The sequence below is a fragment of the Abrus precatorius genome, unplaced genomic scaffold (genome assembly GCF_003935025.1).
Source record: "Abrus precatorius isolate BTA unplaced genomic scaffold, Abrus_2018 Scaffold11, whole genome shotgun sequence".
Taxonomy (NCBI): domain Eukaryota; kingdom Viridiplantae; phylum Streptophyta; class Magnoliopsida; order Fabales; family Fabaceae; genus Abrus; species Abrus precatorius.
Window position 1 is genome coordinate 7,862,395 of NW_020874303.1, and position 25,790 is coordinate 7,888,184.

The window sequence follows — 25,790 nt, forward strand, 5'->3', positions numbered from 1 at the left end:
ATTTTGCACTAAATGTGTGCACCTTTTGTGTCAAGACAAGGTATACAGTGGAAACCTGCTACTTCAAGCATAACTTCAGGATTCAAGTTCAAAGACAAAATCTTCACAGTGAACAGTTCCTCTGCTGATGATTGCAATTTATCTCACTAGATGATCAAGAGTCCAAGCTTGACCAGACCACCAATGGAGTAAATGTTACCCCAGAAATGAACCAAATATTGGTCTCCCCACAGCAGCAAAGCGAAAATGGAGAAATAAGCAAACAGCCAAGTCAACCATATGAGTTCCTCCACTGTTAATCAGAATATAACACAGCAACTCACTGATACACAATTTCTTTTCACTTATTGGATCATTGACACAGGAGCTAGTGATCATATGTCATTCCTTGTCACTTTTCCAATTCTTTTTATCGGATCAAACCTATCAGTGTCAAGTTGCCAAATGGTACTTGTATTATAGCTAACATCTCAGGCACAATCATGTTTACTTATAACCTTGTCTTATACAATGTGCTTTATATTCCTGATTTTCAATTTAATCTGATCTTAGCGTATAAACTTACTAGCTCTTCAAATTGCAAACTAATATTGAATAGTCATTCCTGTGTTATTCAGGAACAACATTCATTGAAGAAGATTGGCATGCTAGAGCCAAATACAATCTCAAGTTCAAAGACAAAATCTTCAGAGTCCACTTGTAACCCCATCTGTCCATGATCATTATTATTTTTAATTGTTGAAGATGATTACACAAGGCATACTTGGTTGTATCCTATGAGGGCAAAGATTGAGAGACCTGCAGCCAGTGACTAATTTTGTTAACATGGTCTTGACATAATTTGGGTGCAGGTTTGACAATGAACCTGAATTTGCTATAAATGCCTTTTATGGAGAACATGGTATCATTCATCAAAGATCCTATGTTGAGACACCTCAACAAAATGCAGTGTTGAGATAAATGTTGCAAGGGCTCTTTTGTTTCAGAGTAACTTACCAAAACAATTCTGGTGCTATGCGGTCAGTCATGCAGCTCACTTAATTAATAGGTTGCCCTCCATTGTTCTTCACCAAATGACTCCATATGAATTGCTACATCTCACACATCTTGAGAATTTAAGGGTGTTTGGTTGCTTGGCATTTGCGTCACATTGATGCAAGAAAGGAAAATTTTGGATCCTTGAGCAAGAAAATGTGTTTTCCTTGGTTTCAAGCTTGGTGTTAAGTGGGCCCGTGTTAAGTGAAATTATGATAAGAAACTCAAATGCATTATTTTCTTCATTTTGCAATGCAATAACATAATTTGAATATGAATTGTAAATGACTTGACTAGACTAAAATATATTTATTTGACAATCGATTCTATTACAGGAACCAAGTACTTTCCTGGGATATATGTTTCTTTTCTTTCCTTCTTCCCCCCCCCCCCCCCCTCTCTTGTTTCCTTTTCTATATATACATCAATTAGTTGGTTTAACTATCACAATTACAAAGCTCTCAAATGAAATACAACATAATTTGGAAGGTATTTGTCATCTTACATGATAGAGCAACTATCACCCTTCCTGAAAAAAGAAATCCACGTGATCATATTATCCCACTAAAATTTATAGTAAATAAAACGTAATCCTTTCATCTTATTTAAAAATATGAAAGTTTCATGTTGTGAGGGAAAGAAGAGTTGTCTTGGGACAAGCTCAGGTCAATAAATCTTGTGCCTAATCTCAATTCCTATCAAAAAGGGGAGGATTCAAAATGTGTGTACCTCTTTGTTTCTTCATATTTGCTGAGAGTTTCCTTGAATTCTAGCCAGAGAGTGCTGGTATCCTGAAGGTTCACATTTTTTGGCCCTACAAAATATGCTTCAACAAAAAACTCTGGATTTCTTTCCCTGAATTACAATCGTTGAATTGAACATGAATTGGTCAGGATAAACATTCAAGACAGTAATGATCGACATTGATTTATTTTGTCTTGTTACCACATTTTATTCTTCCAAAGGTGCATGCATCATTAATTTAGTCATCTAATGTTAAATATATGCAAATATGTTATTTAGGAAAATAGTATCCATGTAATTATAATAATTAAGTAACTGGATATTTGTTCTTAATTACATAGTTATCATTATGAATATGATTAGCATTGTTAATGTAAATATACATCCTGTGGTGTAGTTGACGTTTTCTCTTATCTTAATATGGTATCAAGAGTCTAAAGAGAAGGAAACCTTAATCCGTGCTTAACCCTAATTTGTCCTTTCCCTATGGGTCCACTTCTCATAGGTGTAAGTTTTTTCTAGAAACCAGAGACACGGTTTCTAGTTTTTTTTTTTTTCTAGCAATCTCCTCCACCGGCCACCACTGTTCACCACTGACAACTTTTCTGGTGTGATTTTTTTTTTCCAGCTTCTCACCATTATGGGTTCACCCCACCATAAACAACACAACCAGTCATCACGTCAGTGCATCACGAACGGAAATCCCACATGCCCACACTCGCCACCTCCTTCTCTGGGGACTTTCTCTCTCTGCCACCATTTCTGTTACACATGACAGCGTGTGCGGCAACCTTTCAGCCTCCTTCTTTGCTGACTAGACTCGCATTTTCGAGAAGGTTCTGGATTTGTGGTCCTTTTTTCCATTTGACTTTTGAATGTTGTTGTTTTTCCTGTTTTCCTACTATTTGATTGTTTTTATCTCTCTCTTAGGCTGACCCATGGCAACTCCAGCTCCTCCTAAACTTGAAGCTCCTTTTTTCACCAACTTTGTCATTGCTCCAGTTGTCTACTAACAAGCTGGATGGGAGTAATTATGATTTTTGGACCTCTAACATCAAACTTTGGCTCAAAGGTCATGATTATCTCGACCATCTCACCACCAAAGAAGATACTGTAGCTGCGACTAAATGTGCTATATGGAGTAAGATTGATGTTCAACTTTGTAGTGTCATCAAGCCCACTATTCATCCTTCTGCGAAGCAGATTTTTTGCTCCCATGATACATGTGAATCAGTTTGGTTACAAGTCAAGTTGCTTTAAACTAATGATATACAAAATCTATATAGAGTATGTCAAACTCTCATAAGTGTTATTTTATATCTTTTGATATTACTTTCTTTGAGTTCATTTCCTTCTTTCGTTCTTCTGCAATGTCTGAGACAGGACTAGAATCTATCATGCCTTCTCCACCAATTCTGATTATTTTTCACCCACCAGAGATACCACCTCCTCTAGATGACCCTCCTCTACGTCTGTTACAGGGGTACTATCGTTAGTCACCAGCTCCTCCTTTGCCCACCATTGACATACCATGTGACCCTTCGTCAGCTTTAACACGTGACCCTCTGGCCCTATTACCCGACATTGATCTTCTTATTGCATTTCGAAAAGGTATACGTTCCACTCGTAACCCCTCTACTCATTATGCTGCTTTATCATATCATCGTCTATCTTCTTCCCAATATATCCAATATATATGTCTTTCTTCTTTGTTGTTTGTTTCTATTCCTAAGAATACAACAGTTCTCTCACATCCCACTGAGCATGAAGCAATGCTTGATGAAATGTGTGCACTTCACAACAATGGCACTTGTGATCTTGTTCTTCTTCATTCAGGTAAATATTTCGTGGATTGCAGGTGGACATACACTGTCAAAATGGGTCTTGATGGTCAAGTGGATCACCTTAAAACTCGTATTATGGCAAAAGATTATACTCAGATCTTTGGATTGGAGTATGGTGACACATTCTCTTTAGTCGATAAAATGACTTTTGTTCGCTTGATCTTGTTCATGGTTGTCATTTGCCACTTGAATCTTCATCAACTTAACATTAAGAATGCATTTCTGCATGGCGACTTTGCTGAAGAAGTTTATATGAAGTAACCTCTTGAATTTGTTGCTAAGGGGGAGTCTTCAAGATTAATTTGTCAAATTTGAAAATTCTTGTATGGTCTTAAACAGTCTCCAAGAGTTTGATTTGGTATATTTAGCATCGTTGTTCAACAATTTGGGATGATTCAGATTGAAGTTGATCCTCAGTCTTTTATCACCACTCAGCTATAGGATGCATTTACTTTATTGTGTATGTGGACAATATTGTTATTATTAGCAATCACTATCATGATATTACACAGTTGAAAAACCACTTCAAACAAAAGACCTCGGTAAACTTTGATATTTCTTGAGAATAGAGATGACACAATCCAAGTATAGTATTGTAATTTTCCAAAAGAAGTATGCATTAGATATATTAGAAGAAACATGTTTGATAGGGGCCAAATCTGTAGATACTCTTATGGATTCTAATTCTAAACTTCTTCCAAGTCAAGGGAAACCTCTTGCTAACCCAGAAAGGTATGGAAGATTGGTTGGTAAAATAAATTACCTCATGGTTACTTGACCCGACATTCCTTTTGTTGTTAGTGTGGCAAGTTAGTTCCTTAACGCTCCTTATGAAGGACATGAGATGCATTGACTCACATTTTGAAGTATATCAAGGAGCTTCAGGCAAAGGTCTCCTATATGAGGACAAGGACTGTGATAAGATTGTTAAATATTCTAATGCAGATTATGCAAGTTCTCATGATACGAAGTTCATTTCTTTTCTGGCTATTGTGTTTTGATTGGAGGTAATTTGATTTCTTGGAAGAGCAAGAAGCAAAATGTGGTTTCTTTCTCAAGTGTAGAAATAGAATATCAAGTCATGGCTTCAACCACATGTGAACTTATATGACTAAAATAACTACTTAAAGAACTAAGATTAGGAGAAGATACACAAATGACACTCATTTGTGCCAATCAGGCAACCTTACGCATTGCCTCGAATCTAGTTTTTCACAAATGAACAAAGCATATTAAGATTGATTGTCACTTCTTTCATAAAAAGATCTTGTTAATATGTAAATATAGTAATTAAGCATGATTGATGTGTAATTATAGTAATTAGGCCAGTAAAATAGCGTAATTACAACATGATATCAGGATTACCTTTATTAAAGTAATAATCTGTAATTAATGTAGATTCCTTTGTACATGTATAAATTCAGACTCTTGGGTCATATGCAATCCACATAAAAGCATACATGTATCTATTTGGTAGTGTATGTGAATGATATTGTCATTACTGGCAGTGATTGCATGGGCATTCAGTGCCTCAAACAGCACTTGTCCCTACATTTTCAGACCAAGGATCTCGGTCCTCTCAAATATTTCCTTAGCATTGAAGTTGCCCAATCCAGCCATGAGATTTCTCTCAATCAACGCAAATACACCCTTGATATTCTTACTGAAACTAACATACTTGACTGTCGTCCGACTGATTCTCCTATGGATCCCAATATCAAGCTCTTTCCGGGTCAGGGGGAGCCTTTGAAAGACCCAGAAAGGTAACGACACTTAGTTGGTAAACTCAACTACCTCACCATCATTAGACCATACATCACTTTTGTCGTAAGTGTAGTCAACGAGTTGTTAAATGCTCCCTGTACCAGCCATTAGGATGCTATTGTTCGCATTCTCAGATACATCAAACATGCACCAAGCAAAGGGCTACTTTATCAGAATAAGGGAAACTCTACTATTGTTGGCTACTCTAATGCTGATTAGGCTGAATCACCATTAGATAGACAGTCTACTTTGGAATACTACATCTTTATTAGGGGAAACTTAATTTCATGGAAAAGCAAGAAGCAACACATTGTTGCTAGATCCAGCATAGAAGTAGAATGCTGTGACCACGTGTGAACTTACTGGGCTAAAACAATTACTCCAACAACTTAAAGTAGGAGAGGTCGATAAAATGAAGTTAATTTGTGACAATCAGGCTGCATTACACATAGCCTCTAATCCGGTTTTTCATGAACGAACCAAGCACATAGAAATTGATTACCATTTTATTAGAAAAAAGATTCTCGCAGGAGAAATTGAGACAAGTTTTGTTGGCTCGAATGATTAGTTGGCAGATTTGTTTACAAAATCCTTAAGAGTGCCTCGAGTGGAATATATTTGTAACAAGCTTGATGCATATGATTTGTATGCCCTAGATTGAGAGGGAGTGTTGATATATAAATATAGTAATTAGGCATGATTGATGTGTAATTATAGTAATTAGGCCAGTAAAATAGCATAATTACAGCATGATATCAGAATTATCTTTATTAAGGTAATAATCTGTAATTAATTTAGATTCCTTTTTACATGTATAAATTTAGACCCTTGGGTCATATACAATACACAGAAAAACAAATTCAAGTATCAGATTCTACATATCTTATTTGTAATTATTGCCACAAGTTTTGTCAATTCAAATGATTAACTAGCAGATGTATTCACGAAGTCTATAAAGGGTCCTCATATGAAGTACATATGTGACAAACTCAGTGCATATAGTTTATATACTCCAGCTTAAAGGGAAGTGTTAAATATATGTAAATATGTTATTTAGGAAGATAGTATCTATGTAATTATAGTAATTAGGTAACTGTATGTTTGTCTTTAATTATGTAACTATAATTATGATTAACATTGTTAATATAAATATACATCCATGGTGTAGTTAAGACATAAAATTCATCTCATCCTTTCTTGTTTTCTCTCATCTGAACATCTAATAATAAATACATCAAAATGAACATTTAATGTCAATTTTTTACTTCAAGTTAGTTCTTCTATGTCAATTTTTGAAAACAAATTACTCCTCCAAAATGATCAATTTGATGCTAAATTTGACATTGAAAGACTATTCTAATAAATTTATACATTGTTAGAGGACCAAATCAATAACACTCATATCTTGAAGGACCAAGATAAATGGACATTATTTTCTTTAAAATAATTGTTGTAGACTATATACTTTGCAATATTATAAAAGTTTGGGAGGCCATTATTTGCCTCAATATACACTATATGCATGGCTCCTTATCCTCACCCTTCTCCACTATGTATGTCCTAAATAAGGAAATTTTTGGATTCCTACCCATATTTTCCTTCCTTCCAAATTTATCCATCTCAAAGCCTTCCAAACAGCAAGGATGGAGACAAGGGAGAAAAACTAGACATCTTCAAAATTTTCTTTCAAATTCAGTATACAACATGCAGTTTGGTCCAATCAAAAAAATAAATTAGTATTTGACCCCTAACATGAAATTCTTAGCTCCATCCTTGCCAAGCAAACCATTAGAGTCAGAGGAAATGGAATAACACATGTGGACATTGAATGCCATATATGCAACTAATTGATTGAAAATGAAGAATATTTTAGAATTGGGTATCTTTTATGTAGAAAGAAAAATCTTTACTGGTGGTGATCAGATCAGACATACCTTCCTTCATATTCTGACAACCATGCTACGTAAGCGGCTCCAAAGTACATGGATACAAATGGATTGTTAAGATCATCAACGGATTCAAGTTCATAAGCCTTGGAGCCCAAATCACTGAACAAAAACAAGACATTGCACACAGATATCAGTTTTAAGAGAAGAAACAAATGCATTTTTTTAATAATATTATGTCCATTTTTGGCAAAATAAAAATAGAAGTCTTTCTTTATAATTGCAAATTAACAGGTCTTGCTTAACTTAAATCTAGAACTTGGCAAAGTCAAAGATATTTGTTACTAAGAATGCCATCACAAATGCGCAATACTTTCTAAAATTGATGATAATGGATATTAGTCTAATTTCAAATTTATAAAATTTCCAATCTTAAATAAATATATTACACACATAGATATAATACTTTTGTCAATATATATTCAAAAAGTAATAATGGATATGTCCTATACATACAAATAAAGCCAAGAAGCAGTGGAATAGTCAATCCCCATTATTCCAGGTCGCGATCCAACTCCATGTACAAAACGCATGCTAGAAACCTCCCCAATTGCACAAAGTACTGACTGTGCACCAAACAATGTACCAGAAAAATTATAAGATATTCATATGGTATTATATATTTCTAACAAATGCATGTAAAAAAAAAAACACACACATTGAATGTACAGTCTGTTATTTTCTCCACCAAATCAAAGAAACACTGAAAAATACCAGAAATTTTGTCTTCAAGGAATTTTTTAATATTCATTGGATTTCATAATCATGCCATTGAAAACAGAAATTGAATCTCCTGCTTTCTCTGAAGATTCGTTAGCTTAGTCACCGTAAACATTATGAGTGCATTTGGATACCACAACTTATTTAAGTAATTATTCAATAAGTTCTTTGTAAGCGGTGACTTATGCCATAAATTTAACAGTGAAACTTATTACGATAAGTTGAACACAACTTATTTTGATAAGCTATAATAAGAAACTTATTGAAATAAGTTGAAAAGATCATAAGCTTTTTCAAGCAGACCCTATAGGGTACAACATATTACATCAAGAATGGATAATACATGATTTGATAGTGGATTGGGCTAGTGCTAAGGCGCTTGGATAGTTTGCAGGAGGTTATAAGTTCAAACCTCATAGCCACCATTTTACCCAAGAAATGTATGGAATTTGTTAAGGTTAATATCTTTGTAATTATGATAATAAAGTAATTGCAGATTTAGTAATTATTTTGTAATTATTGCTAATATTATTATTAATATAAATATCTAGCCCATTATGTAGTTGAGACACACGGTTTCCACCAATTCTCTTTCATTTTTTTCTCTCTTAATATGGTATCTAGAGTCTAGCAAAAGGGTAATTTTAAATCCGTGCATAGCCGGTGGGCCAACTGCCGATTGGTAAAATAAATTTCCTAGAAATCGCGCTTCAATTCTAGTTCTGGTCTTTCATCCACTGCATCATTGTTCATCACATACTATTCCAGCATGACTATTCTGATTTTCCAAACACTTTTCCAGCCACCATCAAGCTTGCTTAATTTGCCTCGTTGAGATGATTCCGGATCTGTGGCCTCTTTTTCTGTCCTGTTGGCTACTCATAGCGTCTTCAACCCCTCCCAAAGCTCATATCTTTGTTTTTACCAACTTTGTCACTACACCACTCTCCATTGATATCCTCCATAACTTCCTTTGTAGAAGATCACCATGCCTCCACGGTTTTTGTTGCACACACTGGTAACAAATATCTCTTTTCTTCTCTCTCTACCCCTAGTTATTTACCTTCATTTATTATGACAAACGACTCCAAAACAAAGTCTCAAGGTATTAGTACTGTTCATCTCTTTCCATCCTTACCTATTGACAATGTCTTAGGGTCTCCTTTTAATCTTTTATCCCTAAATCATTTTACTCTCACTCTAGATTGTATTGTCTACTAAATATTTTGTTTTCCACTAAGATCAAAGTTCAGGGCAGATGATTGGCACCGGATGTGAGTTACATGACTTTTATCACCTCTATTCTAATGCTCATGCTGGTTTGACACTGAATTCTCCTCTCCTTCTGCATACTCAATTGGGTCATCCCAATCTCTAGAAGCTACAATAACTAGTGTCCAGTCTTTTCAATGTCTAACTTGCCTTATGAATTGTGTCAATTAGGTAAACATGTTTATAATTATTTTCATATGCATATTAATAATCGAGTTGCGTCTCCCTTTAGATTAGTCCACTCAGATGTTCAGAGTCCTAGTCATATAATGTCTACTTTAGGATTTTAGTGTTTTGTTACATTAGTTGATTATTATTCTCGTCGTACTTAATTGTTTTCTTTATGAAAATTCATTCTGAATGATTTTCTATTTTTCAAACCTTTTATCATGAAAGAAAAGTTCAATTTGGTATTGTTATACGCAATTTGTGTAGTGATAATGCTCGAGAGTACTTCTTTGATTCTTTCTAACAATTTATGGCTTCCAATGGAATACTTTATCAAACCTCCTATGCTCATACTCCTCAACAAAATAGGGTTGCCAAAAGGAGAAATAGGCATCTATTTGAAGCTAATCGCACTTTCCTTTTGCATGATAATGTCCTTGGTTGTTTTTCTGGGTTATGTTCTTAGACCATGTTATCTTACCAATCAACTACCTTATTCTATTTAGAACAAACAGGTACCTCACTCTCCTGTTTTCTCACTAGTCTCTTTATCCTTTACCTTCTCGTGTGTTTGGGTCTACTTATTGTCCCTAATCTTAGTCTAAGGGATGATAAACTTTTTGCTCATGCTTATAAATGTGTCTTTCTGGTTATGTTTTCTCTTAGAAGAGTTATAAGTGTTATTATCCAATTCTTAAGCATTACCTTATCTTTGTTGATATCACTTTCTTTAAGTTTGTCCCACTTTTTGGTTCTTCATCTACATCTTCTATGTTAGGCCTGCTATGTTTCTTTCTCTAATTCAGGTTGTTTTTCACCCACCAGAAATATCAGCTCCTTCAAATGAGCCCCCTCTACATTCTTTACAAGTGTATTGTCAGCAACCTCCTCCAAATGACCCTCCTCCTTTGTCATTATTGGCTAGCATTGGGACTTCATCTAACTCAATGCCACAACCAACTCCTCCAGCCTTACCTACTAAGTCTAGTCTTCTCATTGCTATTCGAAAAGGCATGTGGTCTACTCGTAATTTCTTTCCTCATTATTACTTCAACATATCACTATTTGACTTCTTTCCAATATATGTGTTTTTCTTTTTTGTCTTTAGTTCCTATTCCTAAGAATACAGATGAAGCCCTCTCACACCTTGGGTGGCGTCAAGCAATGATAGAAGGATGTGTGTGCTTTAGAGCAGTGACACCTGGGATCTCGTTCTTCTTCCTTTAAAAAATTCGTTGTTGATTGCAAGTAGATTTACACTGTCAAAGTTGGCTCTGTTGGTCAAGTTGATCACCTTAAAGCTTGTCCAGTAGCAAAGAATTATATTCACATCTTTGGTTTAGATTATGGTGACACATTCTCTCTAATAGCTAAAATTGCTTTTGTTCATTTATTCTTATTTGTGGCTGTCATATGCCACTGGCCTTTACATCAACTTGATATAAAAAATGTTTTTCTTCGTGGTGATTTTAATAAGAAAATTTATATGGAGTAACCTCTTAGATTTGTTGGTCAGGAAAAGTCTTCAAGATTAGTTTGTCGTCTAGGAAGATTCTTGTATGGCATTAAACAATCTCCATAGCTTGGTAGATTCAGCATTGTTGTCCTCCAACAATTTGGCATGTCTCAGATGGAAGCTATTCATTCAGTTTTTTATCGACATTCAGCCATAGGATACATTTATTTAATTTTTTATGTTAATGACGTTGTTTTTACTGCATTATACAATTAAAGAACCATCTATGTCACAATTCAAGAATGATATTGTAATTTTCCAGAGAAAGCATGCATTGGATATTATACAAAAAAAAATAAGTTTGTTTTGAAAGTGAAAACATTTTTGCTATGGTGCATGTGCATCATAAAACATTTTTGGTATGGATCAATTAAGGAAAAAGTTTACATTTTGATTTGACTTGTTAAATTAGTTCTAGACTCGAGAGTTTATGAGTTTGCACAAGTTCCAAGAGTATACCCCGAGTTTATCAAAAAAAGAGTTTGACAGCGAATTAACTCAAATTCCTTGTCTAGAATCATAAACTTGTAAGAATATATATAAGGGTTAACTCAAGAAGTCCTACAATTCTACATACTTACAGATTTAATATCCGCTGTGTTGAGGCGTTTGGATAGAACTATATCTGCAACTGCCTGTAAGATATAAATTAGTATGATAGGACATCAAATACTTCATATGCATTACTATCTTTAAGTAGACAAGATGCAAAAACATGAGCCCCTTGTCAAGAGAGAGAAAAGAAAGAATACAGAGGATAAATATCATTTCTATTTGAAATAACGAGAGAAAAAAATGCAAGGAATGAAACATCAAAATTTAAAAAGTCATCTCATAAAAAGTTTATAAAATATTCAAGAATTAAATAAGTGTATGGACATAATTGAAAAGATAGTAACTAATGTTTTCTTAAACTTTAGGTAGACAGGTAAAAAGAAACGAATGGAGAAATACAATCGTGTAATTACTCACAGTAATAGACTCATACCTGCATTTCCACCTGAGAAAGATATGGTCTGTTCTTTTCATCAAGAGAAAATCGCACCTTTCCTTTTTTTTGTTTGGATTTATTCCACATTTTTTGGACCCGAGGATGGATCCATATAGCTGCCATATCTTCTGGTGATGCTCTAGAATCCCAATATGTGTCAGCACTTGCATCTTCATTTAAAATATAGCGAAAACCTTGTCAGCCAACATAGCAATACAAGCAAAGGCAATTTTTAAGAATATTTTAAAATACAATTAAATTAATAGAAGAGAAGACTGCCAATATTCAGATCAATTTATGAAGTTGACATATCATAAGGAAAGTTGAAATAGAATCAACATTAGATGATAAACATCAACTTAAAAGCAAAGGCAAAAAAGAACTATCGACGTTAAATTTTTTACTGTCACAGCACAATCTATGCAATTCAATGCATATTACTTTATATTTCAGCAAAATGACAATATCAACTATCAGTAGATAAAGATAATTAGCAAACTTTCTAAACTGCCTTTTTTCCCTTCATAGTTTTAATATTAAGCCTTCTTCAAGTGTTTCATGATCTTATTCTAAGTCTATAGCATCTACAACTAGCATTCCAAGACTAGATGCTGAAAAACTCAACCACTGAAATAAGAAAAACTGAACTCACAATAATCCAATGTATTTAAGCAATTTAGGCATAACTACGTTCCAGAATTACTACAATGACAACTTTGAAAGATAAACTTTGGGCATTCACAACAACCAATCATCCCATGTTTATGTACAAAATGTAGATTCCAAAGGATTGTTTGTTTATATTCATACATTGTGAACAGAACCTACATTCAGCAGTGAAAAGTGAACACCTGGCCCTTTTCACTGGATGAGGGAAGGTACTAAGCATGGTTTGGAAAGCGTCATCCTCCATTCGTTCCAACTTCAGAATACATAAAAAGTGAACAATACAAGTGCTGCAAAGCACAAGAAAGCAGATTTAGACAAGTGTCCCTTGGTATGCCTAAGCAAAGGAATCACACACAAGTCGAGCTAAAAGAGTACTCTAATAAGCAGAAACTCAAAAGGTGGTATTTGGCTTGAAGGACTTCGAGGTGTGCTTTACTATAGTAGAGGCATATTATGCCTTAAAAAGGAGGTAATCCTATGCGCAACTCGCATCCCAAGACATGTCAAGCAATGTTAGGATCCTAATTGCAAGATACAGGACTTGAGTCCCACATTGGAAGTATGGGATTTATAAGGCCTTGGGCTCTCCAACTATAGTAGTTAGCTTTTGTGGTTTAGTTCTTCCGAGGTTCTTATCAATTGGTATCAAAGTCTTCCACCAGGTCTCAGCAATAATCAAGCGACGCTGGTGGTGACACCGGTATTGCAGTTGGACCATTGTTAGCATAGAAGTAAAAAGGCAATGATACTTTAGAGATCAACACACTTCGTGGAGTGAACGAGTTCATGTGAAAAGAACACACATAACAAAGATCGAGCGAGTTCATATAGAAATACATGCACATTACCCAGTAAGCAAGTTCGCATAAAAAGACACATGTCTTGAAGGAAGAAATTCATGTAGAAAAGCATGTACAATGCAAAGCAAACAAGTTTGTATAAACATACATGTGCAACACAAAGCAAGAGAGGAAAGCCCATAAAGTGTAAGCATCAAAGCACGAGGACTGCAATAGGAACATGCTTGCAAATTATGCATGCTAACATTGGTACAAGTTCTTCATGGAGCTAAGTACTTAATTTTGACTTTTAATTTACATTTACACGTTATTACGTCTTTCAAATGGCTAAAAGTACAAGTAGTGGAGACAACGAATAGTGCTATTCCAAAGTAACATGCTTAAATAGTGTGTTCATTTGATAAACGTAAGTCATATCTAGTCGTTCTAAACATGACACTATGAGGATTAGAGCGTACTTGAACAATGGCTTTCTTGTTTAAAATTGCTTTCTTAGTTTACCACTTCCTTGTGTAAATTTTTCTCTCACATGGAATCATTTTTATGATTGACTGTTTTCTTTCTTAAGATCACCTTCTTGATTGAATGCTTTTTTGTTTGAAATTATTTTCCAAATGATTATCTTCATGTTAAAGATTGCTTCTTGAATAATCATTTTCTTTATCAAAATTGCTTTGAAACACATGCTGAAAGGACCAAGTATTCAGTATTTGAAAAGGGAAGAGGTAAATACTTTATAAATCACGCTTAGTATCTCACTCCCTATCCAATAAGAGCTAAGAGTTTGGTATTTAAAAAGAGCGAAAATGAATACTTTCCAAAGCATGTTTAGTTCCTCACTCCTATCATCTAGTAAAAAAGGTTAAGTATTCGATATTTGGAAAGAGTACAAGTGGACACTTTCCAATGCACATCTAGTACCTCTCTTTCCTTATCCAATAAAAAGGACTAAGTATTTGGTATTTGGAAAAAGTGAAGGTAGACGCTTTCCAAAGAATGCTTAGTACCTCACTCCCTTCATCCACTAAAAAGGGCAAGTGTTTGGTATTTGAAAAAAAACATAAGTGAATGGTTTCCAAAACATACTTAATACTTTGCTTCCTTCACATTAGTGAAAGTCGCCCCAAGGACCTAGAAAGCAAAAATTAGATCTTCCAAATTAGGCGAGACTATTGAAAAGCGAAGCATGGTCTTCCCATGCAAATTGAAAAACAAACTTTAATCTTTTCTGGATTAAGAAACAAACCTTGAAAAATAAAGTTCGATCTTTTCAAGGAAAATAAGATAAAATGTTGGGAGCAAAGTTTGATCTCCCTCAGCCAATCAAAAAACCAAATATGATCTTTTCAAAAACAAAGGAGCAAATGCAAGTTCAAGTACAAGTGAAAAAAAAAAACTGAAAACAAATGAAATGCAAAAGCAAATGCAAGAAGAAAGTGTATAACCAAAAGTGAACGCAAAAACAAGGATTCCAATGTAGGTACAAATACCGATGTAGAAATAAACAAAACAAGAGTATATGTATGAATGAAGTATGAAAAGAAAACCTGTTCTGAAGGCGTATAAAGTCTAATGCAAGAGTACGCATTATCCTTTTTAACAAAAAAAAGATTATATGAAGGCTAGTTGAGGTCCAGAGATATTATTGGCACACCCAAAACTAAACAACAGAACAAACAACTGCAGCAATGGATGGGCCAGGACAAGTACATGACAAGGCAAGCGCGTATAAGGCACACCAAATAAATTGAAAATGAAACTATGCAGAAAATACAAGACAAGACATAGCGCCATGAAAGGAGGACCAAGATATTGCCCCTGAATCTGTGAGCATGCGAACAAAAGAATTGACACACATGACAGTAAAGGCACTCAAGCAATACAAAATAAAATCCACAGGCAAGACAAGCTTAACAAGATCATGATACAAGCAAGTAAACTAAAAGACTCCCAATGTAATCATGTTCTCAGTGTTAAACCAAAAATTTGAGTGCAAAAAGTCTTCCCCAAGCAGCAGATTGAGAATTTAAGAGCAAAGGTAAATTTCTTTGAACAGTAAGACAAACAAATAAAATTATATAAAACATCCTTAGCGTTCATTCATAAGCCTTCATACATAACATGCACCCATTCATCAGTATTTGTACACATGCACATGGCACTCACACATAACACCCATAAAAAGAACACATTTACATGATCTATAGTCATGGATGCTTTGTCCTCAAGAACAAGGTTCCAAGACACACATGGCTAGGTATAGTTAGCAATCACTCTGCGAGTCATTCAAAATCACTTCTGTTATTACTAAGGGAGGTTTCAAATCTTTCACAAGTATATTTAATCTTGATATATTACCTCCTTACTAACAAGTCCTTGGCAGCATGATAAAGCATCAAGAAGCAAACTAGTCATTTTATTTTATAGATGCCTACATTCATAGAAATGATGTGGTGGGTGCTTGCCACATACATCTAGGGCTCATGTCAAATTTAATAAACGAAAGACCAATTACTGGGGGCTTCAACTCAGAATAATGCATGGCAAGCAACCACCTAAGAATCATTACAATTCATCTTAACAAAAAAAAGGAGCACTTTTACACGATATGTTTGACTTGAGAAGAACTATTTCTCTGTTAACAAGTTATCTGCAGTATGAAAATTTCTAGAGAAAGGAACAGTATAACTTTGAATCATCATAAAACGAGGAAGAATATGAGGAAGAGTTTATGCACCTAAGGAAGAAGGTTTTTGTTAAGTACAAGGGGGCTATTTTTGAGAACCAGCCTCAGAATATATGATAAGTGAACAATTTAAGTAATGCAAAGTATATAAAAGTGGATCTAAATGAGCTTCTCTCAATATGCCGTAACAAAGGAATGATGCGCATGCCAAGCTGAAATAGCACTCTGAAAAGCGAGAACTCAGCAAGCAATATTTGGCTTGGCGGTCTTTTTAGACATGCTTTACTCTAGTATAGATAACTCTTTTCTATGAAAAAGACTAACCTTGACCTTTCTTCTTTAAGCTTAATTAGCTAGCACCCTTGTTTCTACAACAGCAACCAACAAGCACAGTGCATACATAATACCCTGTTTTTCTCAACAATTAATGTGTCCTTATCTTTTCTAATAAGAAAATCTCTTATAAAAAGGCATGGCTGGGGATATGGAGGACTGATTAATTCCTCCACAAGAAAAATCCCTTATGCTGCCGGTGGATTCTAATATCCTCTCTTCTTTTGTAAAAAGTATATTTTTTTGGAAAGCATAACTTTTGCATAAGTGATTAATAATTGAAAGTGAGCCGTTGATTGTGCAGTTTAAAATTGGATGGCTAAGATTAAATATTGAAAAGGTAAACAAATGCGGATAGGAATGAATAGTGAGCAGGATGAAGAGGGTTAATAACGTAAATGTGATAAGTTGTGTACATAAAATTTGATTAACATGATGCGCCCCATACAGTCGATGTAGATATGGTTAACACGACACAGTAAGGAAGTAATTGTCAATAAGAGACATGACCTTTGAACCCAATTAATCTAAATACAATAGATGTGCAATGTGAAAACTGTGTTAACACAGAACCGATACAAATAGAGTGCATGCGCAATATGTAAAAGGTGCTTCTGAAATGACATCAGTTGTAGCACACAACCGATGCAAAAAGAGGGCATACACAATATATAAAAGGTGGCCACATAATGATATCATTTTTACTATACAGTCGATGCAAATGTAGACAACGTAGAATATATAGAAGGTGCTTCTGTTATGACATCAGTTGTAGCACGAAGTCGAAAGGATAAAAAAGAAAGCGGGCATGAGGAGGGGAACAGACATATAAATAGAACAGCCAGATAGCAGGAAGAAAAGAGACAATGGACATTAGAATAAAAATACACAGCCTGCTTGAACTGATAGCTATTGTGAATCAAGCTTGAGAAAAGATAGTGCCTTGTTCACTCAGAGTTCTTTCTGAAACAGAAGAGAATGCCCCTACTAAAGCATAAAGCACCAACTTATTCCACAAAGAGCGGAAAGAGCATCAGTTATTTCTTCAATACATAATCTCTTGATCACTGACCTACCAGAGTATAAGAAAGAACGGAAAGAAGCAAAAACCGCACCAATCACAGCTTCTTCACCAAGACGTGTGAACAGCGCCTTGAGTAGCCTATATGAAGTAGCGAAATCGGCCTTACTTATAATCGGGAATCAGAACAGGCAACTATGAGACAACTTTCTCATTGTCCCGACAAAGTTACTGCATACCTGAGAATGATTTAAACACAGCGGGAGTGGACGGAAAAATCTATAAGGAAGCCATTGAAATATGAGTAAAGTAGAAGGTGGTTGGATAATGACATCTGTTATGCCATTATTTCAAATTTCAAAATGGGTTGTCACTTCTACATCGGTTGAATTAGATGACCGATGCAATATTCCTTTACAAAGTATATCTATATGGGTTTTGTCATATAACAGATGTAAAAAGTGGCCACATCAAGCCAACACAAGTGGTTGCCTGATGACATCGGACTTACCACAAAACCGATGCAAATGGAGTCCTTCACAAAGTATATTTACATGGGTTCTCTCATATAACCGATGCAAATACAGTCCATGAACATAATCTATAACATAGTTGCCACAAAACTGATGCAAATTGATTACGATCGTCACCTAATGATATTGGTTTTATAACAACCGATGCAAATCCCGCTCCTATTTCTTTCACGTATATATTCTACCCTTTCATTTTCACAACAAAAGTGGTAAACAAATTCTTCATATCACACTAATAAATATGGGTTCTTCTATATGTGGGTTATTGCACAAACTGATGTTCACGTTTGACTTTCTGTAATATTGCCTATAATTCCAAATTGAATTATTTTATAACTTCCATCATTCCATCTACAATCTGTATCTTAAAGGTTGATATAGCAGAAAATATGTATGCGTTTCACCACAAACACCATCAAATATTATATATGTCTTTCACAGATGAAAGATAAAAGTGCAACTAAAATAAAATATATCACTGTTAAATGTAAGCCTCAAAAGATAATTCTGATACAGTTCCACGTTTGCCAGAAAATCAAATGGGACATAATGCGACCCAGTTCCATAATTATGTTGCGATGCGAAAAATTAAAATAACAACATGAGCAACAAGAAGAAAACGTACAAAACACGAAGAAAGAATAAAACCACGAAATTACCAATGTATCCTTTCAGAAATCTAACTTGAATAATCGATATCCTATAATTCATTCTTAACCATTCGATTAAAATCAACGGTTCATAATACATGATAGCTTTTGCAAAAGATTTCTTTTCTTTACTTTTTACAAAAGAAGGGAGGATATTAGAAGCCGCCTATGCTGCCAATGAGTTCCTATTTGTCTTTCATTTCATAATCTAACAAACTGTAGAATCTTTATGTAAAGTATGGACATCAGAAGAAAAAGGAAACTACAATTATCCAATGTATTTAAGCATATATATTAAATTGATATTGGGCATAACTACACGTGCCAGTATTACTACAAATACACCTTTGCAAGATAAGGGCCTTCAAGGCAAAGGAGTCATCCCATGTTATGTACAAAATGTAGATTCTACAGGATTTTTTGCTTATGTTCATAACATTGTGAACAGAAACTACATTCAGCTGTGAGCTTGACTTGGTGCTACTGCAAATCAAGTTATCATGATACAAACAAAGCTAGAGGAAAATTCTGAATGGGTAGGATGAGAAATTTATTTGAGGGGAAAAGTTAAAAATTTGAATAAATATGAAAAAGTCAAGTTTTAAAAATTTGGGGAGGACATGGCCCCTTTAGGCATCAAAAGGTGACACCTTTATCCTGAATTCTGCTTAGTTTGTCAATCAGTTTCCCTTTCCTTTCAACTAACATTCTTTAAAAGCTTGTGGAATTATTTTCAAAAAATAAAATATTCAAATTTGATTATACAGGTAAAATGAAAAGTTTTTAGAAAATACTACTTTAAGCAATTTATTTTGTCTCCTTATAAACTAAATACAAGGATGATCCTTAGCATACATCTTGAGGAAAGGTTGCATAACTCCCCATCCCCCACTATGGAGATCTTCAAGCACTGGTCCACCACTGTTATTATAATCTGAACATCTAAAATAAAGAATCCAACATTGTCTTCGGAAAGGGGTAGCTACAAAAACTTTTGCATCTGAGATCAATCAGTGCCTTTTGCATTTCACTTTTGAGAAATAACACATTAAAAATTGGAGGATAGGGGGATAGGAAGTGACCTCTTGTGTTTTCTGATGAAGTTATAGGATATCCTGCATGAGAATGAGAATGAGCAGGAGCTGGAGCATTGATTGGTGAAGGACTGTCATGAACAGATTTTTAGCATAAGGACAAAGTATTAGCAATAAGGCATTCTGAGCACTTCAATTTGAGATTTCTTTCTAACTCAACAAATAGACTATAACTAATAATTTATTACACTGATGTTGATACTAATATGTCCCCCACGCATATTAGTACTAATTTAGATTCAGTAATCACAATTGGACAGCATTAGCAAAGCACAGACAAGAATATACGCAAAATTTATCTCGTGAAACTTCAAAAAATATCCAAATAAACTACAATTTATCAATAAGTAAAAGGAGGAAACACCTGGATGGGAAGCTTCCTTTGACCGAGAGATAGCATTTCCAATAGCACAAAGTTGATTTATGAGTTGCCTTCTTTGTACCCCCTTTATATGCCCTTGCAATAAACTCTTCACTTCTTTTTCTGCAAGCAATGCCCCTCAATGTGATAAATATTCTAGAACACACACTAATGGTAACCACTGGGCAATTCATTGCTAGTGTACACCATAAACATTAATAGTGTGAAATATGTGACTTACTTCTTATCAAAATTTGACAACCATTTGATATAAGCAGCACCAAAATATACATTTATGAAGGGTTTGAACAAGAGTTCTATATTCTCTTGTGCTGCATATGAATGATAACCTAACTCACTGCAAGCTGCAGTTAACCTTAGTGAACCATAATCGTGAAACAAGGCACATTAAATAAGGTGTCACATATAGCCAGTACCTCATCAACCACTCAGCAGTTTTGGGTAGGAGTTGCATAAGCCCCACATTAGGCTCTTTAGATTTATGGCCGGAGTTCATAACAAGTAGTTTCCTATCACTTCCAATTTCAGCAATAGCACAGATCATGCCCTGCAGCAAGAATAGAAGGCCCACCTTATAAACTAAGATGATCCTGATACTCTTAACATTTGAAATTATTTATTTTAATCATGGAAGTAGTACAAACTTTTAAGAGTCTAAACAAAAGAAAGGTGAGTGTTATGATCGCATTATTTGTGTTTGCCAATTCCACCCTTCATCATGGAATAAAATCTATTTGCTTTAGACCTCTTCCCTGAAGTACTTTCCTTCAAGGAATATGAAATTCTGTCAAAGAATAACAGGCTGAAGCTCATTCTTATGATCTATACTCAGTAGCAGAATAAATTCTTCTACCACATTCTTCCTTTATACCCCTTCTCAGCTTGGTAAGATTAAGTTGTTGAGTGCCTAACCTATATTTGGAACGACAAAATGAAGAAATAATATGATAAAATTTAAACTAAAAGAAGTCATACAGGATCTATCTCTGAAGGAAAGTGCCTGCTAATAACAATATCAGCTACAGCCTGAAAATACACAAAACGACTTAAAGTAAGAAAAACAAGCGAATCAACAATCATCATCTAGCAACATATTTTGAATCTATCGTACACATTTAATGCAATTAATAACCTATCCAACATAAAGAACAGAAACTTACAAAGTAGCTTTTGAGAGATTTACCAAAATCTTAATACTTGGGTTTATTATAAGTAGAAGCCAACCACCTAGAAATTCAAAATCCTTAAGATAGAGCAACGTTTACCCTCATTTCAGTCTGTGTTAAATATGGTTGCCCATCAGGATCACGTGAGAGGTGAACCTTTCGACATCTCTCCTCTCCAGCTTTCAGCCATTCAGCACTCACTTCGGGTACATTCCACATTGCCTCCAAATCCTGTGGGTCAACACAATCATCCCAATAGCTGAAGGTGATGGCCATCCTAAAAGATAAAACTAATGAATGAATCAAATGCTGATACCAAAAATAAATTTAAAAAAGCCAAAAAAAGTGAAGAGAATAATATTGTCATTAGTTCATTATTATTTGTGTTAACATTGACAAAATCCATGATTCCATTGGCTAATTTGGAGACACTAGGAACTGCCAGAAGATAAATAACACAAAGCTTATTCATGAACTTCAAAGTTAAAATTTGCTTATTTGATAGTAGTCAGAAACAAGAAAAATTAAAAGTTAAAATACATGTTCAACATCTTTCGTTATCCATTTTCACATAAGGAACCAAACAAAGCCACATATCAGTCTCAGTGATCATTATAAATCAAACATTGAGAAATATCCATATATTTATTATAAATTCTAGATATATATTCCTATGCTGCGTAGTTTCTGAAAAATGTCACACTATTTTTATGAATAAATGGGAAACAAAGGGGAAAAAGATCATAACGTAGGGGAAAACTAATGAATGAACAGACATTCACATTATACTCAAATTAACTTGTTTTTGAAAACATGGCAAATATTTATTTTGTCATTTAGAAATTGGGAAGGAAAACAAGAATGTGGAAGGGAACAAAAAACACTTATACAAGTGATATCATGAATGGCCCTCAAATTTAACTAACAGCGGAAATCAAGCTCACATAGTTACACCCTTTCATGTGTGATGAATCTGCCTAACAGTAACCTCTGAACTTCAATTAACTAGCCAATAATTTGTGGTGGAAAAGAAATTTTTAGTGGCAAGGTGAATGTGATAGAAGAGAGAGAAACGGAAAGACAACAAAATAAAAAACTTGATACATTGTTAAGATAATAAAATCTCACGTTGGCGAGTTAGAAACAAATCAAAGAAAATGCTAGCAAGAGGATCATGACTCTAAATTGCCAAAGGCATTTTAGAGAAGTAGATCACTCAAGCTTATAATCCACTCTTATCTCTAATCTTAGATCAGGTCCACATGCAAAAATACCAATATAAGTAATCAATTCCAATATTCATCATGTGAAAGCACAAGCTCTCGATTATAGATTGTCCAAGGCAAATAGACAAATAGCTCAGTCTCACCTCATCATGTGAAAGCACAAGCTCTGTATTCAAAATGGAAAATTCATATAAAAATAAAGTATTCTCAAGTATATTGTTCAAGTAATATCCTTGTTGAATGAGTTTGGGCTTAGTAGTTATTGGAATTGAATTGAGAAATAACATATTCTATCCGTATTAGAAAGCAAAGCAGGATAGAGATAAAAAGGAGAATTAAATAGAAGAGTAATACTAACACACTTAGTTATTAATTAAAATTTATTAAAAATATAAAAATTATGGTGATTTTATTTATTTTCACTCCTAATTTTTTTTTATATTTATAATTTTTAAAAAATTTTAACCATAACTAAAAATGTGTTAGAAAGTGTATGCTAATACTCCTCTAAATATCACATGATTAAATATGGAATATTTATAAAGCATTTTAAATATGCAAACAAAACAAGTTCATCAATTTTCATAGAGAAAAGAAATGCAACTGAATGAAAGTCAGAAAACAGAGCAGAGTTTATGTGAAGAAGCCATGGTCAACCCATACATTGAAAATTGAATGATTTCAGTGTCTCTTTCTTTTATAGATTTGGCAGAACTAATTTGAATTATTAAACATAATTAGAATATGTACTCAAATTAATCTCAAGCATAAATTTTACATTGAAAAGGCACTTCACGGCCTGAAAAATTGATTATTATTGTAAACCAAACAAACAGGCTCTAAATCTTGTTACTCAGAATTTAGGCCTTTCACGATGGACATTTGTGACACCATGTTGGAAAAAGGAAATCATATAAACACCCGTATATTTGTACCCAAACTCATAATTCAAAGACACTCATGTCCCAAATTCTCCAAAAACACAAAATAATTATGTTATTTTCTGATGTCACAAGGATCTCATTCGAACAAATACCCATTTGCCACAAGTATAACGCAACAACATTTTCAATTTATTCATGTACCAGAAAACTGAGTGAATAAATAAATAATAATCACATCCATACTTACAAGATAATGGTAAGGTAACAGAAGGTTTTGCAAGAAGATTGGATAAATTTTCCTCCTAAAGTTGATAATTTAAGAATTGGTAACACAAGTTGAACATTTGTTACGAGGATTGAGGTCTGGGAGTATATCTCATTAGGATACTAACAAAATATTTATGCCAATTCTTTTCTGGCAATGATATTTCAGAGAGTGACACTTGGCATACCACGGTGTTCTGATAACGCCTCTCGCCAATGGCATGGGTCTGTAAAAACACCTCATTCATTACTACTTATTTTAAAAAACTCATTTATGAAATCTAATTAGTAAATAAAAAACAAATAATATATATATATATATACATATATATATATAGAAGAATACTTTAATTTTATAAAAAAATAATTTTTTAAAAAATAATTTAAAATATAAAATTACAGGTATTTAAAACTTTCAGATTTAGAAAACTTTATATATTAATTTTTTTATAAAAAAATTGGTGATTTATAAATATTTAAGTATGTATGATATTGATTGAAAAATTTAAGGACTGATAAATAAATTGATAGAAGTAAAATTCACTTATAAATAAAAAAATTGATATATAAAACATGTAATCACACAAAAAGTAAAATATGCACACAAAAAAAATAGAATTGGTAAAATGGGCCAATTTGATGGACTGGGCAAAACAAATCTTTAAATAAGTGTGCTTGACTCTAAAAGATAAGGCCCGATTTTATCTTGAGATATTTTGGTCCGATTCATATAAGTCCGACACTTAATAGTCCTTTAATTGGACTGGCTCATGTGAGTTTGAGCAGTCCGCATATATATATATATATATATATAGAAAGTTTGGGAGGAAATTTTGTTTAATTGTAAATTTATTTACATTTTTGTGATTTTATTATGTGTATAGAAATAAAATATATATATATTATAAAAAAAAAAACACAACTTAAAAATAAAAAATAATGGTCTAATACAAAAATTGGACAAAAACAAATGAGTGGCCTATTAGGCTGTTACAAAAACAACTTAAAATAGCTTGTTACAAATATTGAAAACAGCAACAAAAAAAAAATAGTAACCTATTGTTACAAAAATAATAAAAAATATTGCTTATTACAAAAATGGAGAAAAGAATAAAAAAAAATTTGTTCATACTGTCGAGCTAGCCCGTAAAAGCCCACAACCTGTATAGGATAAGGCTCAAACAATAAAAATGTAAGTTTGTTTTTACCTTAAACTAAATAAGCTCGATTTATTTGAATTTGCTATCCGTATCGAGTATGACTGTTCATTTTAACAGCTCTATTGATAAAATTATGAGTAGAATTTGTTATATATAATTTTTTTTACTGACATAAACTAATTTTTTTCTTGAAAAAAAAATTGTTAAAATTTTAAAGTTAGTACCGGTTTATTTGTGTTTTTCAATAACAAAAATATGTTTAAAATATACAATGATAAACAGGTGTTTATGGAATACTTTTTAAGGTTAAAGAATTTGAAACTAAGAAGTGAAAGAAAAATAGTAATTATTTTAAAAAAAAAAAACATGAAACATAATTATATTCTTTTTAAGATACTTTACTTTTTTCTCATCTTTATTTTTTATCAGAATTTAAGAAATTTTGTCAAAGCCCAAGTCCATCCATTTTGAAAGTAACAAAAATAATTGGCCCAAAAAGAAAGGAATAGTCAATCCCAGTTAGCAATGGTACGCTGCACAGATAATTGATTAATATCTTAAATAAATCACTAACCATATTATCTATTTATATAAAATTAATAATAATTATTATTTACACGTAAAAAAACATAAAATATTTTCTTAATTTATAATATCATAAAAATTACTTTCAGACAATGGTGATGAAAATAATTTTTATTAAATAAAATCAAATTAACTTAATATTAATGTATACATAGTAAAAAATAAAAATATTTATATCAGTATTTTTTGAAGTTTTAAAATTAAAGTGATTGAATTTATTTAAGTTTGGCCAAATTAGTAAAATTAATTTAATTGCGGAAAAATGTGGAGTTTATACGAATTGAATAAAAAATAATTGTATGAATGAATCCCATTTAATTGATTTTCTTGGTGGAGT

At 33.4% G+C, this 25,790-nt stretch overlaps 2 protein-coding genes across 2 annotated transcripts; both read right to left on the reverse strand.

Annotated features, from left to right (window-relative positions):
- Positions 1–1,536: 1,536 nt before the first annotated feature.
- Positions 1,537–12,123, reverse strand: LOC113856266. The gene is made up of 6 exons (XM_027488015.1): positions 11,998–12,123; positions 11,591–11,644; positions 7,790–7,899; positions 7,322–7,435; positions 1,765–1,890; positions 1,537–1,564 (listed from the first exon to the last, which is right to left on the reverse strand). The coding sequence occupies exons 1-6, from the start codon at positions 12,121–12,123 to the stop codon at positions 1,537–1,539; spliced, it is 558 nt and encodes a 185-aa protein (XP_027343816.1).
- A 6,841-nt stretch (positions 12,124–18,964) lies between these two features.
- Positions 18,965–23,882, reverse strand: LOC113856267. Its single transcript, XM_027488017.1, has 7 exons — positions 23,692–23,882; positions 21,434–21,611; positions 21,144–21,194; positions 20,585–20,715; positions 20,385–20,512; positions 20,151–20,270; positions 18,965–19,857 (listed from the first exon to the last, which is right to left on the reverse strand). The coding sequence occupies exons 2-5, from the start codon at positions 21,608–21,610 to the stop codon at positions 20,503–20,505; spliced, it is 369 nt and encodes a 122-aa protein (XP_027343818.1). The 5' UTR covers position 21,611; positions 23,692–23,882; the 3' UTR covers positions 18,965–19,857; positions 20,151–20,270; positions 20,385–20,502.
- Positions 23,883–25,790: the final 1,908 nt, after the last annotated feature.

Excerpts from the sequence above, each read along its gene's own strand:
- LOC113856266 (XM_027488015.1), bottom strand. The coding sequence starts at position 12,123 with ATGGCAGCTATATGGATCCATCCTCGGGTCCAAAAAATGTGGAATAAA. Across the intron at positions 7,436-7,789 it reads ACTGCTTCTTGGCTTTATTT|TGATTTGGGCTCCAAGGCTT; the intron begins GTATGTATAGGA and ends GTTTTTGTTCAG. Across the intron at positions 1,565-1,764 it reads AAATATGAAGAAACAAAGAG|GAAGGGTGATAGTTGCTCTA; the intron begins GTACACACATTT and ends TTCTTTTTTCAG.
- LOC113856267 (XM_027488017.1), bottom strand. The coding sequence starts at position 21,610 with ATGGCCATCACCTTCAGCTATTGGGATGATTGTGTTGACCCACAGGAT. Across the intron at positions 21,195-21,433 it reads TAACACAGACTGAAATGAGG|GCTGTAGCTGATATTGTTAT; the intron begins GTAAACGTTGCT and ends GTGTATTTTCAG. Across the intron at positions 20,716-21,143 it reads TTCCTTCAGAGATAGATCCT|GGCATGATCTGTGCTATTGC; the intron begins GTATGACTTCTT and ends TTCTTGCTGCAG.